The following is a 23,002-nucleotide window of genomic DNA, read 5'->3' as shown; positions in this document are numbered from 1 at the left end:
GAGGCAATATTAAAGGCTGAAGGTTTCATAAGGCCAGAACAGAACCTTGAAGTTCTACCTGCCAGCCTGCTGAATGATGACTTGTTAGAGGGGGCATTTCAGGAGTTTATAAGTACTTCTCATTTATATCATATTTTCAATGTCCAAAGGATTTTGGTTGTGTAGCTTTTAGTTTTAAGAACACCTTGATCTTCATATTCCTATTAAAAAAAAAAGGGGGGGGGAGTCCTGAAAGTAGTTAGCATATATTCTGTATTCATCAGGCTACAATGATAGAGATGTTATTCAAAACTGGAGGATTGCTGTAGAGCTAGTAAAGTGTATATAAAAGCTGAGAAGCTGGTATAAGTTTGACCCCTCCAGACACCCCCCCCAAATAAATAAATAAATAAAAATCCCAGGTGTATAGAACTCCCCAAACTCAAGTGTTACTGTGCTTTTTACTTACTTACTTATTTATTCTTACTAATAGATTCTGCTTTGATTCAAACCTAAAGTAGAAATTGCAAATACTTCCCTAGCTGATGAGCTGTGGCATTACAAGAGGCAGCTGCCAGCTATGAACAGCTGCAATAACTGCTGTTGACAGCAGGTACAGCCAACACCAGCAGGAGTTTCTAAACATGGCATCTCTTTGTAAATTTAGGCAAGGGGACTTATGTTTCATGACTCTGAGCACTTGCTGCATCTAATATCACTTGCAGGTTGAAAGGACACACCAGTTCCTTACACACTCACATCTTACCCTATGGGTTGCTTTACCTATCAGGTTTGTAGCAAACCCCAAAGCGATAGCCAGGATAGGAGGTAGTTCCTTAGAGGAATTTTGGAGAGAAAAAATGTTGAAGGTAGGGAAACTCCAAGGGTAAAGTGTGCAACATTTTCTGGAAGCCCTGAAATTGCAGTGGCCACTTATAGCTGTAACATTAAAAAAAAAGGTAACAGTGGTAGCGATATGATCAAAAGCACTGACAATGAAGGGGAAAAGCTACAATCAAGATTCCCACATCAAGTTAAACTAAAACAATGAAGCAATACTGAAAAAGTAATTTTTGCTCAGTAAAGCACAATGAAATTGAACACAACTCTGGGCTGGTTCACTTGTACATGGCTCCAACACACAACAAGGGTGGTGATGACATTGGGCAGGTGTGCTCATGGAACATCTGAAGGATGTCCCAATGTGCTGTAGGGATGTCATTCAGTTGCGCATGAGGTCTGTGTATCCAAACAGCCCCTAAACATGTGACCCCCAAACCCTGGAGAATGTGGGGACAAATGAACAAACAGCACCCACACACAACTGAAAGATATCCCTATAGAGTGTCAGGTTATGCACGTTCATGGGGCATCACCACCCTCTTTGTGTGTTGGGCCGGCAGATGAGTGAACTGGTCCCCTACAATTCAAACCAAGAAATTTTTTCACAATTAAAAGGCAGCAATTAATTGGCAGTTTTAGATTAAACAATCAGTCAGATCCTGCTCTTTTAAACTCAAGATATAGAACTATAACTCTAATCCAAAGAGCTACTAGAGTTACAGAGGTCTGTAGACACATTCTTTCATGAAATGAATTCACGAAATGAATGCAAAGCCCAACACTCAAGGGGCTGCTCAGTCTTTATTTGGGTGGATTTAGGCTGCAATCCTAGGTGCACTAAACTGAAAGTATGTGCCAATACACTCACCTCTGAATAGACATGCTGACGATTACACAGCATGTCTTCCTACCTCTTTCACCTACAAGAAACTGCACAAAACAGTACACTTTTAAACCCATCACCGGGTATGTGCACACATACTCCTTTCCTTGGAACTCTAGAATTATTCAGGTGTGTGTGTCGCATGTACAATAAACATATATTCAGACCTGTATGCCCAGTTATTCACACATTATGCTCAACACATGTAGAGTAGCAAACTGCCTATCTGAAACCTGTTTTTGAGGAAGATCATATCAAAGTTCACTTTGGAAATGAATGCATGCATGATCATTCACACAAAAATGTGTAGACACACCTACTTACACATATTTAACAGGCTTCTGTTCAAGACTCTGTATTGCTTTTAAGCTTTTGTTTTAAATTTTTAATCAAATTTGTTTTAATATTTTTCACTTAATATTTTAATTGTGTCTTTTTTACCATCGTGTGTTTAAATTTTTGCTGTAAACCGCCTTGGGATTGTTTTAATGAAAGGTGGTATATAAATTTAACAATCAATCAATCGTTCTATGGTCAGGCACACCTTATTAGACTGAATTTATAGTAAACAGATCTAAGAGGAATCGGTGTTTAAGATAGCCTTTGATTCCATGATAATACAAACCCAAACCAACCCACAGACTGCTCAGCTATACACACCCACACACCCTACCTGAACTAGACCAGTACAAACTGTAAGCCAAGTGGGTTTGTTTTTAATCTGACAGCCATAACCTTTCAGACATTTCAACTCACTTTTTCAAAATGCAAACATCTGCTTTGCATTTAGGATCACTAGACATTTCACGTACTTTGCACCAAGGGGGCATCATTAAAATTATCACAGGAACACTCTGTATACTTCTTAAATTTTATTCTTTGACATTTTTAAAATTCTAAATAGTGAAGTCACAGGCTAATCAAAACACGGAAAGAACTATTAAGTATAATAAAAGAAGACAGTGTACAGATCAAGACCAGCTTACTTGTTTTTAATCCTAGAATATATAGGTAGAGACACACACTCGCAACAAAATACTGATCATTTTACAATGTAAATATGGAATGAGGCATTACAATTCTCAGTTTAGAGGGGGCAGGCACATTCTAACACCAATTTCAAGAGTCAAATGAGGAATTTTTCTTTGGAGGATATCTTATGTAAAAGAGAGTCTAGTAATTGCATATAAATGCATTAGAAAGGAAAAAAGGAGTGTGGTGACATGTAATGGAGACTGGAATATTTTATAACGTATAGTTCTAGTACTCAAGTCCATCCTATTCAAACAGATATTCAGGCAAAAATTTAAGGTGCTTGAGAATACTGCAAGAGGTTGCCTGGAATGGTTTCCTCTCTTCTATTATAGGAAAATAAAGCCTGGACAGCCCTATCCCAGGTGCTAATATGAGGTATTAACAGGTCAAGTTTGCGAATCTTACTTCCAGTTAATTTGTTCTGCAAAATATACATACATATATCAATTAGACTAAAGCCTCTTAAAGAGTCTTAATTGTGTTTAACTGCATATTTTGAATCTGGCGGAGTTATTTTTTAAATACTCACATATTCTATTTTATATTGTATATATAAGGTAAAGTACGTATGTAACAGTTGGATGTGGCATGCACAGAAAGTCAGATTCATCTTGTTATGCAACTTGTCACCTGAATAGTATGATTTCGCATGTTATTGAAGGAATGTCTGTTTGCTAGATGTCATCTGTAAAAGCTTGCAATTCTTGCACAGAAAAAGGTTTCAGTTTGTGAACAGGAGAAAGATCAGTTTCTCAAACAACTTCAAAAAGGTACATGTGGTGCAACCCACTACCTTTCCATTTGGAAACACAGATCAGTCAAAAGATGTACTCCAAAACTGATTTTTAGAGCCCTATTTTATATTAGTTTTGGAGCTGTGCAATACCACCTTCACTTCGACAGGAGACAAAAGGGATTATATGCATTAAGTGCACTACCACAGAGGACATACTTTGGAAAACACTAACACGTTGACAGAAGTTCTGCAAATGCATTCCTTTTTTTTCCTGAAGACAAAAGCAAGTGCTATGAACTATCAAATGCATGTGTGTGTCAAACACATTTTAGTAGGTTACAGAAAAGTTACTATTGCCTCCCCACCCTGGTCAGAGGAGCCCTGAAGATGTTGCAGTATTGTGTCACACGTCATCTTTGCAGTCTGTGTATTCTTTTTTGCTCTCACAGACTGAAAAATGAGCCTGGACAAGCAAGGAACATGGAACAGCATGCAGATTTATTCCTTTGCTTTAGCCAGGTAGTCAGCCAGCTTGTTGATGCTCTCTTCTTGTTGCTCGAGAAGATCCAGTACAATACCCATAGGAGTCTTCTTCAAGCCTATGCCCTCCATCTTGTTCTCCAGTTTGTTCTTTATGTTACGAAGTCTCAAGGAAGCATGAACAAATATCACTGGGGGGACAGAAAGATTAGTTAATAGACATCCCTTTAATGTATGTCTAGCCGAGATGGATGTTTTATCAGCACACTGACTGACATCCAAAGCCAGAAACAGTGCTCATGTGGCAGAAGGCTTCCAGAATACTGCAGTGCAGAGTGTGCTAGGTGGGGAGGTTGTCAATCTCTTTCCCTAGAACTGCCCCATGCCTCCTGAGAAGATGTCCCCGAGGTCTGTACATCCCAACCCCCCCCCCCCCACAGAGAGATGAAATTCATCCCCTGCTCTTTGCACTCAGATACTCTGGAAGCCTTCTGCAGCCTGGGCGTGTCTACTCAGAGTTCTGATGCTGGCTCAGTCAGGATGTCAGCCACTGACTTCCAGAGATTATGTTGGGTCAAGGTCCACAGGCCAGCTAGCTCAGCATTTTGGCTGCTGACACTAGACAACTATATGCCTCAGGCAAGTTCCTAACCACAGTATAACAACTGAGGGAGATTAATAGTCTGATAGCTAGAGAGATACAAGAGAACTGAGTGAGCCATTTCAGAGGACATGTAAACACTTCTAGATTGTCATGCTAGGATTTAGTGTGGGCAGTGCCCTATAAAGAAAGGGAAACAGAATGGTCAACAGTAGCTCAAGATATCATTTCCTGCAATATCTTGGTGCTTCTGCCAAAATCAAAAGGTAATCCTCACAATACCACGTGGTTTTCAGACAGCTAACTGAACAATCTTTATCCCATTCCACACAATGCACCATACAATGAAAAAATGCCTGAGATAGGCCACAGCCAGCTGAACTGGAGTGTTTTGAGAATGAAGTTGCATATTAAGCAGTTATCCTATATCTAAGAGCAAACAAATTAAGACTAGGTAGCTATCATGCTTAAACGTGATTGCCTCTTTGTAGTTGCAAATAATTTGTGACATTATATTGGGGAGGACACAAGGCACATAGTGAAACAATCTCATACTATCATTTGCACAAGAAATACAACATTTGAATTTATTTATTTAAAATATTTATACCCCGCCCCTCCAGTACCTTACTGCTCAGGGCGGCTCACAACAGCAACAAAACCGATACAACGTAAAGTAAAAGATTAATAGTTAAACAAGTTAAAAGACCAGGCTAAGACCACATTTAAAGTTAAAAGTTTCAAATTAAAAGTGATTAATAAAAAGTTAAAAACTGAGAACTAAAAACGTACTGAGAACCAGTACATTGCCTTGAACTGAAATGTCTGCAAAGCCCAGTGCCATGTGGGTATACCCCATTCCTGTCTTTCTGCTGGCAGCTGAGCATTCTAGTTACAGCCTAGCCTCAAGACTAGACAGAATAATGCCATTCCGACTCAATGGAGCAGTGTGGAAGATGTATTGACACTGGCTAACTGAGGAACGAGGCAATTTTTTTTTTTTTAAACAAGCTGCGATTCTCTTATACTTGGCAGGGGAAAGAAACTCTCCCTATCTGACCCAAAGCATCCCTCCAGTGGTTGTTACTGGTGTCTATCTTGTGTTTCTTTTTAGATTCTGAGCCCTTTCGGGACCATCCTATTTATTTTTCCTATGTAAACCATTTTGGGAACTTCTGTTGAAGAGTGGTATATAAGCAGGTGTCAGAAATGTTGGCTCTGTTCACCAGCCAGACAATTTTTAACAACTTGTCCTTGAACTACTTTACTCGCCAGGATTTTCTTTTGCTCCTCGGGCATCATTTTTCATTTGTCAAGGACAAGTAGACTAGTGGATTTCCTGAGCCCTATATCCAAGTACAGGAGAACCTCGCTATTCGCGGTTCTGCGTATCTGCAGGGTGTCTCATTGACACACTTTTTCAGTATCCACGGATATGAAGGGGTTAAAAGCCACATATACGTGGTTACTAGAGTGCCAGAAGTAGCCATGGAGGTCACTTCTGGATGCCATTTTGACTCAGAGCCCAGGAGCAGCCATTTGTGGCTCATTTAAAAAGACAAACAAACATGGACTTTCCCCTACAATTTCCACTGTTGGGGGGCATTTCGCCCTTTGGAGGGCATTCCTGGGCACATTGGGGACCCACAGAGCCTGCCACAGTAAGTTTTGGGCCATTTGGGGCTGTTTTGGCAGTTTAAAAATATTTTCCCTCCAGCCTGGAGCCTACTGCTGCGAGTAATGGAACCACGAGTAATGAGGCATTAGGGCTATGGGTGAAGGAGGTTTCCCCATAGCCCTAATGCCTCGTTACTTGCGGTTCCACTACTCGCAGCAGTAGGCAAGGAACAGAATCCCTACGAGTAATGAGGTTCTCCTGTATTTGTAGTATTGAGTTGGACTGCATAGCTAATAGGGGTGTGCAAACAGGTTCGGGGGAGTTCCTGGAGGCAGCAGGGGGTCCACGGAGGTTCCCCCTCCCCCTGCCGGCCTTCGTTATGCCCCCTTCTGGCCAGTTCTTCACACTCTTTGCAGGGTATTCGGTCCGGGGTCAGACCAAACAGGGGGCGGTTCAGTTCAACCCCAAACCGGGCCAGCCAGTTCCATGCACATCCCTAATAGCTAGTGCAAGATGTGATGGCAGAGTATAGTAAGTGACTTGGCCTGCTGTCAAGTGGACAAAATTAAAACCTCTACAATCATAACTGCACCTTTATTGGAGTATCCTCTGGTTTCACCATATAACTCTACCAACCTTAACATTCAGATCTATTTTTGTTTTAAATAATGGAAGATGAAAGCCACTTCTAAATTAAAAGGCATACTTATTTACTTTAAGCCAATTTTTATATATGCATCAGTGTTCTCTCTAGCAGGGATTCCCAGGTGTTGCTAACTACAAATCACAGAATCCCTAGCCAAAGGCAATTGCAGCTGGGGATGCTGGGAGTTGTAGTGAACAACATCTGGGAATCCCTCTTAGAGGGAACACTGATATACATGCCTACAAAAAAGCAAACAAACTCACAGAGCAGAGGAAACGTGATTCCAAACATGAACACCATAACGCCTCCATAAAAGGATATCAGGAAATAGCTTGACAGCATAATGACTATGACAAATGCAGCTGGATAGTGCTTCTTAAACTTGCGAATGAAGTCTTTGTTATGCGATGCCCACACAAATCCTGCGAACACCAGGACCACTACAGCACCACCAAGGAGCATGCTCAGTGGACTCAGAAACCTAAAGACAGAAAAAACATGTGCAGCAGTTAGCGTGGCAAAGCAATCAAATTTCCAGTTCCATACACCAGCTCACCTAGCAGCCCAAATGTCTTTTTAAAAACATCCCTCCTGGTCTTTGAGTAACATCTCAATTTGACTTTTGTGAGCTGTTGTATATAATCAGTGGCTGAATCAAAAAGCCTACTCGTTACACACCAGTCCTAAACTGGTGGTATTGGTCGTACAGACAGGCCTCCGCTCCTTTATCTGAGTGATATGAATGACTGGTATGAATGACTGGTATGAATGAGTGCCACCCAGCACATGCAATAAGAGCAGGTAGATGCCAAGAGCGCCCTTGCCCTGTTGGGGTGTAACAGGAGGGCATCCCAATGCACTCTCAGGGCATTCCTTGAACATGTGAGGGAGACGTTCGTCTGAATTGTCCTTCTACACATGCTCCAGAATGCAAGACTGAGTAGTAAGGCGCTCAACCACAGCCTACCAAGATGGAGGATTGCACATCTACTCCTTTGCCATTTATGCGCTTGTATCAAGACTGTCGATTCCCCTCTGGTATGTATATGTTCCTTAGACTATGGGAAACATCTATATTGAGCAGCAGCGATATAGCAAGATGCTCAGAGGCATCATCTCATACTGCATGGGAGATGGCAATAGTCAACCCCTCCTGTATTCTACCAAAGAAAACCACATGGCTCTGAGGTCGCCAGGAGTCGACACCAACTTGACGGCACTTTACATTACTTCATCAAGACTGTCAGTCCAGACAGGCCTCCCCGTGCTGTGCTTCATAAACATCAGACTGGTAATGCACACACATTTTAATTCACTAGTCTCTCAAAACACAAATGAAGCCTTCCTAGTCCACCTCTTGTTGCCAGTTTATGGTTAGAATGACACAACTGGACTTAAAAAGACACCCCATCTTCCCTTCACAGCTTCAGGTCAGCTGCCCACCTGCTCCTGTTGCTCATATGAGCTTCAGTGTGGCATCCTAAGAACAGGCCAGATCTGCATGCTGTTTGCAACATCTGAGTCACTCCTGATCAGCCTGTGGCTATATTTAGATCAAAACTTTCTGAATGTTCTGCCTGGAAAAAGTGAGCAGTAACTCCAGGCCGAAGTCACTCCACCGTGCATCACAGCAGCAGGGTTTTGAGAGAAGCCTGCTTTAAAAAAAAAAAAAAACAGAATCAACTCCTAGAGTGGAAATTGCAATCCAGCCTAGCTAGAGTGCTTAGACAGGCCTATACAGATTGCAAGTCACTGATGCAGCCTACAAGCCACATGTTGATCAACAAGGGCTTGAGAAGTCTTCAGTTGTTGATGTAAGACTTAGATTACAAAGTGGGTGTGTTCATGTGTCCTCACTGTGCGACAGGCCTCACGTAAACAGTTGTTGGGCTGTGCTCAGCTTGGAGGTCACAAGTTGTTCAGACCTCAGTTATTGGGCATGTCCAAGGTTCACTTAACTGGACCAGTTAAGACCCAACATCTAAGCAGAAGTACCCCATGAAATTTAGCTGAACTTCTTTTGAAGTAAATGTGCTTAGCACTGTAACCTGAATAGATTAATCCAGGGCCCAGATCCATGATCTAGTTAGGCAGAAGCTAGCGTGGCTACAGATAGGAACACAAACCAGTAGGGACCAGAGAAGCAAGTCACAGTCTCCCTCAGACTAATCAACTTCACAAGATTATTTTGTGGACAGGATTGATTTAAATTACATAGTTATCCTGTCTTCTTTCCAAGAAACTCAGGGCAGCACAAATGGTTCTCTTCCCCCACTTTTTAAAAATAAGGTAGGTTAGTAAAGTGTGCCGTCAAGTCAATTCTGACTCCTGGCGCCCACAGAGCCCTGTGGTTGTCTTTGGTAGAATACAGGAGGGGTTTACCATGGCCTCCTCTCACGCAGTATGAGATGATGCCTTTCTGCATCTTCCTATATCGATGCTGTCTAATATAGGTGTTCCCATAGTCTGGGAAACATTCCAGAGGGGATTTGAACTGGCAACCTTCTGCTTATTAGTCAAGCATTTCCCCACTACAGCACTTAAGGTGGTCTAAGGTAGGTTGAGAGAAAGAGAAACTAGCTGAATGTCACCCAGCACATTTTGTGGTACAGTGGAGATATAAAGCTGGTCCACTATTTTGCAATTCTAGTAGATTGGGCAGAATAAGTTCAGGCCAAGTATATTTGTGTTCATGCTTATCCAATACTCAAAATAGGGTGGGTTTTTTTGAGTTTTCAAAGCTCAATTGAATGAGAAAGTCACTCAGTGAAAAACCTAAGCTGTTACATATGTGGGAAGTTAGTTTCTCCACGTTTAGTCACTAGAAGACAGGAGCCTTAAGATTCATTATACTAGATTTGTTATGCAATATAACTTACCTTGCTCTGTGTTGGTTTTAACAGACACGCTGCTTAGGGAGTTAGGTGTGTTTGTGCTTTGGACATATTAATTCTGTGATTACAGAACCAAAGTTCTGCTGCAGAACTCAAGCTATGCTATTTGAGAAAAATAAAGTAGTGTATAACTGAGCAATTCACTTTGTTTTTTGGAATTAGTTCCCTTTTTTTGCGACAGACCATGCCATGAGTATCAGCTCTTGGAAGTGAGAGGTTAACAGGTCAAGAAAACAGACAAGGTGAGAAGCTGATAACTTTTAAGTGCTAGTCTTCTAACTTACTAATATCCCTATCCAGGCAAACACATTCTCAGTTCTCTCTGCAACCTGCTCACTTGTTACTGCACATGAAGAACAGGAGTACATGAGCAAGCCCCATGTTATCAATGTGCTCGATAGCCCTGCTCCCACTGCCTACAAGTACAGTGGTTGTTTGAGGAGACAAACATTGCTTCAGCAAGATCCTCTTAATGATTAGTAATACTGGGACAGGGGTTGAGAAATGTTTTCTTAATTCACTAGCCAGAAAATATTTTTACTGGTCAGATAGTTCCTCAATCAAGGTTGGTCCATGTATGCTGTCAAGAACTACACCAGTCTGCCATGTTGCATAAACACAGTAACAGTGTCTAAATAGGGCTTCTTGTTTCTAGTTTGACAGGCTCTAATACCACAGATGCAGATTCTCCACCCCCACCCCATCACCGCATTTTTCACAGGGGCAATACCATCATCTCTTAGGCACGCACCAGGCTGCAATACCACAACGCACCTCATCAGAGCCTTTTCCATCAGTCACCTCTCCTCCTCGATTCACCTTCCCTTCTCCCTCTCACCATCATCTACCTGGACAGAGAAAGCAAGGACTCTCCAGCAGCACAAAGCCTCCATGCTCTGTTCATCTTGCCAAGTCCTACATCTGCCACTCTTTAGGGCTCAGATTCACCTACCCCCATCTGCAAAAGTGAAGCTGTGAGTGGAAGAACCAGTTCCTCATGGGGTTGCAGAAGGAAAGAAGGGATCCCTTATTTGCCCTGCCCACTCCCTCTCTGCAGCTGTCTCCTTGGGCATTTCCCAGCCCCTCGTTTGCCTTCCCTTCTCTGCTGCAGCCTGCAAACCCTTTGCTCTCCTCACATCCCCAGAAAGTTGGGAATATTAAAAGTCAACTTCTGAGCAGCAAGGAGGCGTCTTGCAAATCTTCCTTCCTTCCTCTCTCCTCACCATTTTTCAGGGTTCAGAGCCTCCCCATGTTTGCAGCAATTCCTGAGGGGGATGCCATCAAAGGGCAAGGAACAGTGATAAATGGGTACTTTCTCCCCACATTTTCAGTACATGTTATGGATGGGGATTGTGGAAGCCAATGTGGAGTAGTATTTGTTTGTTTCATTTATATACTCCACCCATCCCAAAACAGCTCAGAGTAGTTTACTAGGGATGAGCATGGAACCGGTTTGGAAGCCCTTTATGGGCCTCCGAATTGGTTTGAACAACCAGCTGTTCCACCGGTTCGAAGGCGGGGGCACATCTGGGAGGGGAGGGTGCCCTTACCCCTCCCACGTTTCCCCTGCTGGCGCTCCATTTAAAAAGTCTCTGTCGGGGCTGCAGCGTACCTCCATGCCAACCCTGGTGTCCTCCTCAGCCAGAAATAAAAGTACCTGGTGTGCACACACGCAGGCACACACACATCACGCCCGCCCAATATGCATGCGCATGTGTGCTGGGTACTTCCCTTTACTTCTGGCTGAGGACACCAGGGTGGCAGGGAGGTACGCTAGCGCCCCAGAGACTTTTTAAATGGCACACTGGCAGGGAAAATGTGGCAGAAGGGGGGAGGGGGAGGGCACCCTCCCCTGCCCTTAAGGTTATGCCCACCTTCAATCCACCGCCCCGGCCGGTTCCATACACATCCCTAAAGTTTACATCAAAAATTCAAACCATCTAAAATTTAACATAAAACTAAAAATAAAAGGCACTTAAAATATTAGCCTGGAGAGAATCTATCTCTGGAGAGGATCTATCTATGCGGTCACTAAGAGCCAACACCGACTTGACGGCACTTAATCAAAATATTAGCTCATTTAAAAAACCATTTAAAGCCAATTAATTATTATTAAAAGCCAGGCTGAAAAGATGGGTCAAATATGGAACAAAGTCTAAAATTCCAAAGTAATGAGGAGTACAGGCATCAGATTTTGTTTAGCAGGAGTCACTTCCAGAACGTTCCTCCTCAGTCTACGTGAACTCACTCCAAGGTTACCTGCCTCAGCGTCCACTCACTCACACACACATCTATTTTGCTGTGCATATGCTTCCCAGCATGTATGAGCACTCATCTCTCTCACTCGATTTCCTACTTCACCATCTCTGTACAAATACTACATAACAACACCACCACAGATGTGAAATGATCTGGGTCAAGCTGCAGCAACTGATAGCTTATTCTGGGGTCAGAGACCACCAAAAGAACTGCAGCAGAATTAGTCTATACAAAGCACAAACAAACCTAATTCTCTAAGCAGAGTGTCTGCTAAAACAAACACAGAGCAAAGTAATTTGAGGGGTGTGTGTGTCAGTCTCCATCAAGGAGAAACCCAGCAAAAATGAGCAGACTAAGAAAAGGCAGGAAAGAGCTGGGAGAGAAGTCTGCTTTTGCAGTCGCATGTCAGGCTGGGACGGAAAGAAGAGGAAGCCCTCTGGCGACGGCGCAGCGGCTGCTCTTTTCAGGCAGGTCAGCCCATGCCCTCTGAGCTCCCACTCTGGAGTTTCCCCAGCTCTTCCAAACTCCCTCCCTACAGCCCCCCTGTGGCTCCCACTTGCAGTCCGCATTCACCAAGCGACTAGAGGGGCTCATACAGCAGGCAGAGAGAACAAGAGAGGGGTGGAAATGGCTTCATCCTGCTGGGGAGGAGAAGGGTCCCGGGCAGCTTCAGCAGCACTGAAAACAGCCTCATGGAGCTCCTGTGATGATAGCAGCAGCAAAAGAAGGTGCTCTGACCCAACATGTGCCTTCTCGAAGTTGCTGCTGATCCCAAGCTTTGGACAGGATACAAGGTTACATGACGGGGCTGGATCTGTAGCAGATTTCACTTCTCAGCCTTTATTTTTCATTCGTCCCAGACAAGCAGATGCAGGCATTTCCTGAGCCCTGTGCTGGGGTACCTTCATTCCTAGTAACAAAGAAGATCACTCCTTGGGCAAATGCTGTACTCTTGGACAGCATCGGGATGGTGCTACCAAGCATAGGGACCTGCTGCCCAGCATGCTCCTGTCTTCACCACCCCTGCCCCACCATGTCTTAGCAAAAACACCAGAATAGGGCTCATAAGGGCTAGAAACTTGTTCTAGACGTGTATAAAGCAATTTGGGCATAGTCCTAGTTTTCTTACTGGCTGTATATTTCATCACTATTTTGTCACATCTGCAATGCTCCACTATCTTAGAGATGCAGATTTCCAAAGCTCCTGGTATAACTTTATGTTTAGAGTTGCTCAGCTCTAAGTAATAAATTATCTGTTTATGGCTTAGGATGGCTTTAAAAGTGGCTTAGACAAATTCATGAAGGACAGGTTTATCAACAGCTACTAGTCTGGTGGCTACAGGCCACCTCCAACCTCAGAGGCAAGATACCTCTGAATACCAGTTGCAGGGGAGCAACAGCAAGAGAGAGGCCATGCCCTCACCTCTTGCCTGTGGGCTTCTCAGGGGCAGCTGGTGGGCCACTGTGTAAAACAGGATGCTGGACTAGATAGGCCTTCAACCTGATCTAGCAGGGCTGTTCTTATGTTCTCCAAGTAATATTCTGCAAATATTACTTTTTTTAAAATGACTTCATGTGAATTCAAGGTAATACCAGGAAGTTCCTCTCTAACAGGGGGCGAGCATTGACATCTCTGTTAAGGTGATAAGACAAGTAATTCATCATGTCTGAAGTCCTCAAAGCTGGAGAGAGTCACTGGATACTACAGGTGGCATCTGAAGCTAGGTTAGTTATGAGATGCACTCTAAATATAGACCTCATTAGAGAGATTTATTGGACATATCAGACACCAACAGTATATGTACAGAATATAGTAGCACTGTGGTAATTTAATGCTGTGGTTACTCAGACAACGTGGAAAAACAGAAACTTGGGAAGAAGGTGATTAGCTCTTATTGCCCAGGAATAGGTGATGCAGTGGTGGCAGGAATAAGCCAGGAGGTGTAAAGCACCCAACATAAATAGACTGCTAATTGGATGCCTGATGGCCTCACTTTGAGATGTAAGAAACAAGGAGTCCTATTGGAAATATTCTGCATCCAGAATAAAGTGTACCAATCCAAAAAGAATGTTAAAAGTGGTGATTTGCAGAACACCTCTGTGCACTCCTGCCTTCAGCCAAGACAATGGCATTTTCATTTTTGACTGGAACACTTACTTTCCAGCAATTTGCAGCAAAACTGAATATGGAGCAGACTACTGTGGAAGTCTTGCCTTCCTAACCAAACTTATTTTGGCTGGCTGAAGACCAAGCAAGGTAGACAGAATAAGTAACGTTACAGTTGCAGGGATTAAGCATGCTCCTAAAAGCTGATTGCTTGCAATATAGCCTTGCAGGACTAAGTCTTAATAAGCAAGGTAAAGGAAACTTTACCAAGCAAAATCTATAACAGAATAAGCAAAAGCTAAAACCAAGGAAAAGCTATATAAATAGATTTAGTTATAATATACAGTTTTGGCTAAACACCACCAACAGGTAAGCAACGCACAGTGCATGCTTGATTTCTTTAACAGTACTTTTTAGGAATTTCAGCAGCAGAGTATAGAACTACGGACTGGCAGTGAGTCTGTATTGCCCAGCCAATTGATGCCCTTGTCTAAGCTACTTCAATTGAAAGCTGAAACACTGGCTAGCTCTGGGGCCAAAAAACAAGTTGTTTCATGAACTAGATTAACTTAACCAAGTTCAATAAACAATGAAATAGACCCACCTGGATCATCATGCTTCCATCATTTGGGTCTATAACAACATATTTCTACAAACCTAAACCTTAAAAAATGCTATAACGATATCTTTTTGCAGCGTGAGCAGGGATATATTCCTGGAGCAGTTAGTCAATGATGGGGATGGAGAAGATTTACAAGCAGCACAGTATATTATTAATGTTTAGTGATGAAGTGACACTAGAAAAGGGAGATATGGCTTAGTTACATGCCTAGTCTTATAAGGTTAATGCAGCCAAATCGCTTGTGCCAGACTAAAATAATAAGATCTCCCACTTTTTTGCACATGCTCCTTATGGACGGAGGTACATATGAATGCAAAAAATGACACAAATCTAACTGAGAGGTAACTGAAATAAGGAAGATGGAACCTGTAGAAAAGGGCAAGTATTGTCAGGCTTAGCCCTAGAATCTAGCTTCGGGAGTTGTAATGCTCCCCTCTTTGAGTTAATCATTGTAGGCTTCAAGTTTTCTCCAGCTCAGATTAACGTTTGAGCCAGAATTCCCATTTTGTCCACCTGCTGCTTATTTCCTTTTCCCTTTAAACTTACGGATGGCAGCAGCAGTGCCCTGGCTGCAGCAAACAAGGCATCTGCCTCTCTGTCGTGTGCCAGACAACTGCATTTCCCAAGCCCCGCCCCAGGCTATGTACAAGGGACTAGCCAAAGAGACAGACAGCTCTTCCTCTTCTGCACCACCAGAAAGTGCAGTTTAAAATGGAAAAGAATTTGAGGACTGGCTGGCTAACTTCTGAATTCAGATGTAGTCCCCTGCCCTCCCAGCCCGAGCTTGGCTTACTTTTTCTGGAGAAAGTAACTCATCTCTAGAAAGGAACACTGCTACTTAAGCAAAAGGAAGAGTTCTGAGAAGCAAGAAAGAGACCTGGATCTATACCCAGTGTCTACTCATAGTATACCATTCACTATACAGATTCATTTTTAGCTGCAATTAGAAGCACATTACATTAAATACACATTTTCTGACAAACCCCTAAAATTCAGTAGCTGAACTGTAAACAGCTATACCCTGAAAACTTCGAGGTTAGCATTGTCCAGGCTGTACATCTCAAAAAGCCCTCCCTTTCTGTGAGCAGTGGTGGCATCCATTTGCAGGAGGTACTAAGGCAAATCCCTGCACTGCCCTCACTGTGGCATGCTGGGCTCTGCTTTTCCTTACTCCAGAATGCGGGGAGGGGCCATCAGCATCTCCCCCTCACACCCTCTGAGGGGATGGGGGAAGAGAAGCCATTGCCTTGTCTGTCTTCCCCCTCATTCCCCCAAACTGGCAGGTGAGAACTGGGGTCAAAGGGAGGAGCAGCTGCTGTGCAGCTCTCTTCATCTCCTGGCTAGGAGACACCTTGGCCTTCTCTCACTCCACCGTCAGTGATAGTGAGTCTCTCCTAGAGAGCCCAAAACAAGGCAGTCTCTGCCACTTGCTACTGAGGCAAGTCCAGAGAGATGGAGGGACCAGCCAGGTGGGCCCTCCAGTTGGCATGGGCCTTCGGCTAGTACCCAGCCCTGCCTACAAAGAAGCCAAAGTCATACCAGAGGTGAAGATAACAGGCCAAACAGGCAAAGGTGCCTTGAGGTAAAAGTAAGAGGAGTTGGACAGAACTAGTAGGCCTGTGCAATTATTCAGCTCCAAGAAATCAAACCCAAATAAGGCACACATCACCCTTCTCATCTATTGGAGCAGTGCTGGGCACAGTGCCAAGGAGGGTCCTTAAAACGAACCAGAGCTATGGGAAGCCCCAGCAACATCTGGGAAGGGGCACACAGAGTGCTTGTAAGTATACGGCTTCTCAGAGCTCTGTGCAAGTTTCCCCAGATGTCACTGGGGCTTCCTGGGGCTCTGGTTGCCTTTAAGGGGACACCCTAGTGTCACACACAGCACCGCTCTAGACAGAGGTAAGCACTGTGGATGGCTGCCTCTATGTGGGACCAGGGGCAACGTGCACACTATTTCGCTTCAGCCCTTCAGAGTGAATAACTAGCCTTTCAATTGGCCAGTTCAGGTGATACTTTTACATGCATGGTTAGTATATCTGTGGGTTTTTATACATACTTGGAAAACAGATTCAGATTAACAGCAGACCAATGTGGGTAAGAGTGTATTCTGTCAATCACATATTTAGAATCCCACTGTACCTTCCTTTCACAGATGAAGGCCTATCACTCCCATCTCTCTATGGTTCCCAGGCTTACTTTTTTGCATTTCCTGCTTCAAACACAGCACCTTCCCATAGATATACATACAGAAAACAATAGAGTCATGCACAATGATCAGCTGTTGAGATGCAATTGTTTTCCAAGGCAGAGAGATTTGGCTCCTTTGTCTTCTAAGGAAAAGTGCTTACCTGCCTACTAATCTGCCTATTTTCCTTTGACTATAATCTTAACTGATAATTACCATCCTCACATTAGTCCATTTCAGCCTTAAATGTTCACATGTCTGACATCTTGCATGGGGGGGGGGGTTGATATCATCTCAAACTATGCTATTGAGGTGTCCCTATGCGTCACTCACAACTGTACCAAATTTGGTTCAAATTGGTTAGGTGATCCACAAGTTAGCCCACTTGCGCCTCAAACGTTTACACACCCACCATCTTGAAATGGGGTGAATGACATCATCACAAACTACACCATTGAGGTGTCCCTACAACTGTACCCAATTTGGTTAATATTGGTCCAGGCATTACAAAGTTGATTGGGGGGAGGTGGTGGGGAGGAGACATACACAGAATGCTGGGTGATCTTTTAAGTTTAATTTACTTAAGGAAATTAGGCTAAAATACAACTATTTTTGTTCCTTTGAAATGCATATTATAAGATAGCTATAACAGTATACTAGCAGGTTGTGTTTTTTTAAGAAATTCATTTCTATGTTGCCTTTATTGCACAGTAGAAGATAGACTGCTTGCACAACTACTGGCTATTGTTGGGCACAGAAAGATCAGCTCATAAAGTAGGTCATTACTATTAAAGAATGTGCAAGTCTGTGTCTGAGCAACTATTTAATCTTTCGTCATTACCTTAGCATAGGACCACACCAATTCACCATGACCTTGCAAATGGCTCATTGCCACGGGTTTTATATCCTATTTCAGACTTCAGACTAGAGTAAACAAAATAAGGCGATATTAATCAGAGTACAATGGCTTGCTAAACAGTTTAATTTATATAAATATATACATGAAAGGATAGTGGGCAGCAGTATGTGAAGAGAGGGGTCATGAGGGAGGAAAGACCCCTTCTGGGTGCTTTCCAGTTTACCCGCTCAACAGCAGCAAAATGCTTCCAGCAAATCACTTTCAAAACATAAATAGCAAAGCGCGCAGCAGGAGGAGCAGTCTCGCAAAATCTAACAACCCGAAAAAACAGCAACTTCTTTACACCGGATATACAACGTCTCACAGCACTATATCACAGCAATTAAATTCAAAACAAGGCATTTGAAATATGAACGGCACCCTCCTGTCAGCATAGGGACTGTTGTGTCACAAAACAGGAAGTGTGGAAGCACACTTCAGAGATTCATGGTGACCCAGGGTCTAATCTTTCCAGGGTCTAATCTGGAAAGCTCCCAGAGGAAGGAGGCTGTCGTTGTGTGAATTAGATGAGGAAACAAAATGAACAAGATTTGTTAACTCAGGAAGGGAGAGAAAGAGAGAGAGAGAGAGAGAGAGAGAGGAGGGAGGAAAGACAGAAGGGAAGAGTGAGTGGAGGAGAGAGAAAAAGAAGGGAGGGTGAAGAGAGAAAGAAGGAAGGGCAAAGGATGGGCCTGAGCCTGTCAGCGGCCTGAGGGGAATGGCTGGCCATGGTGGCGGCGGCAGCAAGTAAGGGCCCAGTCAACCACTACTGCTGTTTGGGGCTACCGAGGCCATTGGCAGAGGGAGGCAGGCAGGCAAGGGACAGGCCCAGGCCTATCAGCAGCCTGAGGGGAATGCGCAACCATGGTGGCGGCGGCGGCGGCAGCAGCAAGGAAGGGTCTGCTGCTGCTGCTGATCCTGTAGGGAAGAGCAAGAGCAGGGCTCAGGTGAGGAAGTCTCTGGGGATAGGGGCTGCAGCTTGGCCAATAGGCACCAGCAACGCTGCAGCCACAACCAAGAGGCATGAGGGGGATGGAGTAAAGCAGGGCTGCTCAACTTCGGCCCTTCTGCAGATGCTGGCCTACAACTCCCATAATCCCTGGCTATTAGCCACTGTGACTGGGAATTATGGGAGTTGTTGTCCAAAAACAGCCTAAATTGGGCAGGCCTGGAGTAAAAGGATGGAGGAGTGACCAAGAGGGGTGAGGGGGGTGGAAGCAACCGGATGATGGAGAAGGAGCACCAGGAGTGCAGCTCAGGTGAGGGTGGCTCTGAAGTGCGGGGAGTTGTGGCAGGGGGTGAGTGGAGCAATCAAGTACTAGCGCACAGATGCTCTGTGCGGGTTAAGCTAGTTACTCCATAGTCCTTGTAACTAATTATTCCAAAGTGATTTTATTAGTATAATTTGTGACTAGCCTTAGATTTGAATATATGCTTTTAAGTAAATCTTATCAATTTCAGTCAAACATTCTTCAAAGCATATTCAGGATCAGAATAAATGACAGACAGAAAACATTTGCCTCTGAAGTGTTTTGTTTCTGCTTGTTCACTGAGCAAAAGCTCACTATCTATACAGCAAGACCAATGGGCCCACAATATGATGGGCGTGCCTGGACTTAACAGCTCCATAGTGGTATAGAAGAATGGATAGGATACTTCACCAATAATGGTGACACAGTGTTCCTGCCATGATTCCTGACTCCTGTGCAGATACTGCCTATATTGCAACCCTCCTGAAACTCATGTAACTGGAGTAGGATGGAGAAGAAGAACGCATCCTACGAACCCTACAACATATACTTAAACCAACACCAGGGGACAGTTTGTTATTCATGCTACCCAACTAGTATGTTAGCTCAAAAAAAAAAATGGTTTGGGATTAAAGACAGGAACTAATATTTATGTTCTAGGAGCCAGTCTACATTTAAGTGGGTAAAGTCCAGAGCAAACTCATCTCCCTGCAGCAAGTCAGAAATTGTCAAACAACTCCAGATTATGGAGTTATTATGTGCAATTGGATAGGAGATACTGCAGCAGCTCTTACCAATGGTGTAACAGACTTGCATTAATCATCACAGGAACAACTGTTAATCTATTTCAGAGAGAGATACAATCTACTGCCTGAACTTGGAATGGTGAGAAAGCCAAGAGTGCAGCAGATGGCAGAACCTCAAACCTAAGTCCACTACTACTCAGTCCCACATTCTAATTACGTCACCATTCTACTCAATGTCCAAATGGAATTTTTATTATTTCCTGTCAACCCTAAAGCATCTCTCTGAAAAGAAAGACAATGTTTTGTGAAACTCAACAGACACATATGTTGTTCCTTTTATTTCCATTTGATCAAGGAACATTCTGTGTCTTGTTTTATTTCATTCCATGAAATTAAATTATAGATGTCTATAAAGAGACCAGCAAGCATTACTGCTGACACCGAAGAGTCCAACCCTTAAGTGCTACACCAGCCAATCTGCATGTGCGTTATTTTACCTGATCTTTGCTGTGCTGCTATTCCAGTTTTCAAACCACATCCTTTTCAAACCACTTCCTTTTCAAGGGCGCGACACACTGTTATCTCTACAAAAATTTAATCTGTGCGCAGAATGAGTTTGTTCTGGACGGCAGTATCAAGCCAGTGTGTGCGCCCATGAATTCAGAGTGGGGCCTTCCCGATTCAACATGAATGAGATCTAAAATTGACCGGCGGGGGGGGGGGGGGGGGGGACACGTGTGAGCATAGGCATACACCTTAAGAGGGAATACGGTAAATTTTAGAAAATTTGACTGTAAGATTTTCTATCACTACATATTACATATGCTTTTAGCTGCAACACCGTGATGTTTTAAAGAGAATTTCCTTATCATCAGAAATACAGACCTTGCCATAATGAGGCAGCAGCTTTTCCCCTATGATGTACAAATTAAGACAAAACAAATGAGCCAGGTCTCTATATACATGTCCTGTATACAGAATGAAGAGTTAGTAATTTCACATTTACTTTGACATAAGCAAAATCTTTCTTTATGAAAGCCTGGCTCTTTAATGAGAGCCTGAGGACCAAGATTCAGTCTAACTATAGTTTTGCTTTTTATTACACAAAACATGCAGCCTAAGGTTTATCACAAAGAGTACTCAGCTTTATTGAAGAACACAGATCCTCACCCTCATGAGTGTGCATCAGAGGCTTAACTTGTTTGGGAAGTCAGTTAATATATCACTAGAAGTCTCAAATTAGGAGCACAGTCAAGAACTACCCTTATTAAAGCCCAGGACAGGGCTGATTCTTGACCAGTTTGTATGCTATTAACGGTGTAGAAGACTTGGATAGCAAAATGCTGCACTTCCGGTCATACCAGGAACTAATTTCTAAAGATGAAATGTCACGTGGGACAGTCAAGCAAACATGACTCATACACAGACATTTATAATATAAGCTCCACCAAGTTTAGGAGTGACCCAGAACTACTATTCATCACCACGCATCAAGGTAACAACGCCCCACAGCCATCCTAAGCAAACTCACTAGGCATCTCATACCAGAAAGCAGGGATTGTTTCTAGGTGCAGAGCCAGGGTAGCTTTATAAAATCTTTAAATCAAGTCATGTCTTGCCTAGAAAAGCCATATGCAGGCCAAATAAAATAATAGGGTGAATTTTAATTAAACCCACCTTTGACCATTTCATAACCCTTCACTTCCAAACAGATTGCTTGGACAGAAATTTAAAAATATATCTTCCTTAGCACAAAACTAGAGTGCTAAAATATCCATTATTAAGGTCGAGGAGTGGGTGTGAAAACCCATTATTTACAAAGGCCATTCACCCCAGGATAATGATACTCAAGAGATGTAACACAAAATCCCACAGGAAACTAGGTTTTTCCACAGAAACGCACCAAAGTCATGGCCTCCACCCCAAAAAGCTCATGTTCAAGGTGGACTTGGAACCCATTTTTTAGAACATTCATGAAGGATATATAGGTCTTGTTTTTAAGAGCACTGTATTTTTAAAAAAACAACAACACCCACACACATAGTGCTGATATTTGCATTTAGCATATCACACTGAAATTAGTAACAGAATCAAGCTCTGTATCGCTAAAGCAACAATCTTATTTATTGGGAAGCTCAACTGAACTCGGCGAGACTTACTCGAGAGCAGCCATAGGCTTGGGGTTTTTGCCTTTGATTGCTACTTTCCGACAACCTCCATCTCAAAATCCTCTAAAGCTTAAAGGTTGAAATAATGCTAACCCCCCTGCCTACACGCAGACGACCCCCCCCCCCCCCCGCCCCACGCCATCGCTGCTCAATTTCTGCTTCAAGTTCTGCTCCGTATGTGGGAGGCGAGAAGGGCGGGGGGAGACTGGAGCCCTAGGCCCCCCACAGAAAAGCGTTACCTCCTATAACAGAGGCGCAGAGGCATGTTTGCTAAGCACACACTGCCGCAACCCAGGCTCCCCGCTATTATGCGCAAGCAAGGCTCCGTTATTAGGCGGCAGGGGAGGGAAAGGCGTCCCCTCTTAGCCTCAGCTCCATATTTGCAGAGAACCACACACGGACACAAGCGAAGACGCTTACCCCACTATGGAGATCACGGTGGCAGCCACCACCAGATAGTTGGTCTGATAATAGAGCAAATTGCTGACCACCCTGTTGTTCCATTTGGAAATATCTTTGAAATCCGGCACGGCAAAACGATCGTGGCCCGGGATGAAATCGTCCCAAGATCTCAGCGGCGCGACTTGCACGTCCATAATGCCTTTCCCATTCGGAATCCTGCAGCAACGTCAGCACGTCAGCAGGGCAGGGTGAAAGAGCTACGAGCCAACCTGCCACTTGCGGGCTGCTTTTGTGCCTGCCTGCAAAATTAACGGGAAGGCACTCTTGGGGGAGGGCGGATTATTTTCCCGACGCTTCTCGTGCTTCTCCTCTTGGAGAGAGAGGAGCAGAAGAATTCAAGAATTATAACAGTCCAAGAAGACGGCAAAATAAGTCACATTTGCACACACATACACACAAAGCAAGTTACCATCGCTGGCTCGTTTGAAAACTGAGTCAGCTATTCTCTCGTGGTCGCTGAATGCTGTATGGGGACCTTACCAAATATCTCGACTGAAGTATTGCTGTTTCAATGGGCTTTATTCTGAATTTTACTCAAGAAGTCGTGGAGACAGCCCTTCTCACTTTTACATGAAAACTTCCCTTAG

At 43.6% G+C, this 23,002-nt stretch overlaps 1 protein-coding gene across 1 annotated transcript; it reads right to left on the bottom strand.

The window, feature by feature from the left end:
• Positions 1-2,562: 2,562 nt before the first annotated feature.
• On the bottom strand, positions 2,563-22,631 carry ARL6IP5 (ADP ribosylation factor like GTPase 6 interacting protein 5). The gene is made up of 3 exons (XM_053292759.1): positions 22,374-22,631; positions 7,085-7,302; positions 2,563-4,147 (listed from the first exon to the last, which is right to left on the bottom strand). The coding sequence occupies exons 1-3, from the start codon at positions 22,547-22,549 to the stop codon at positions 3,975-3,977; spliced, it is 567 nt and encodes a 188-aa protein (XP_053148734.1). The 5' UTR covers positions 22,550-22,631; the 3' UTR covers positions 2,563-3,974.
• Between the last annotated feature and the right edge of the window lie 371 nt (positions 22,632-23,002).

Source organism: Hemicordylus capensis, chromosome 2 (genome assembly GCF_027244095.1).
Source record: "Hemicordylus capensis ecotype Gifberg chromosome 2, rHemCap1.1.pri, whole genome shotgun sequence".
In the NCBI taxonomy this organism is placed as follows: domain Eukaryota; kingdom Metazoa; phylum Chordata; class Lepidosauria; order Squamata; family Cordylidae; genus Hemicordylus; species Hemicordylus capensis.
The sequence above is the reverse complement of the archived record's forward strand: the minus strand, read 5'-3'. Positions and strand labels throughout refer to the sequence as shown.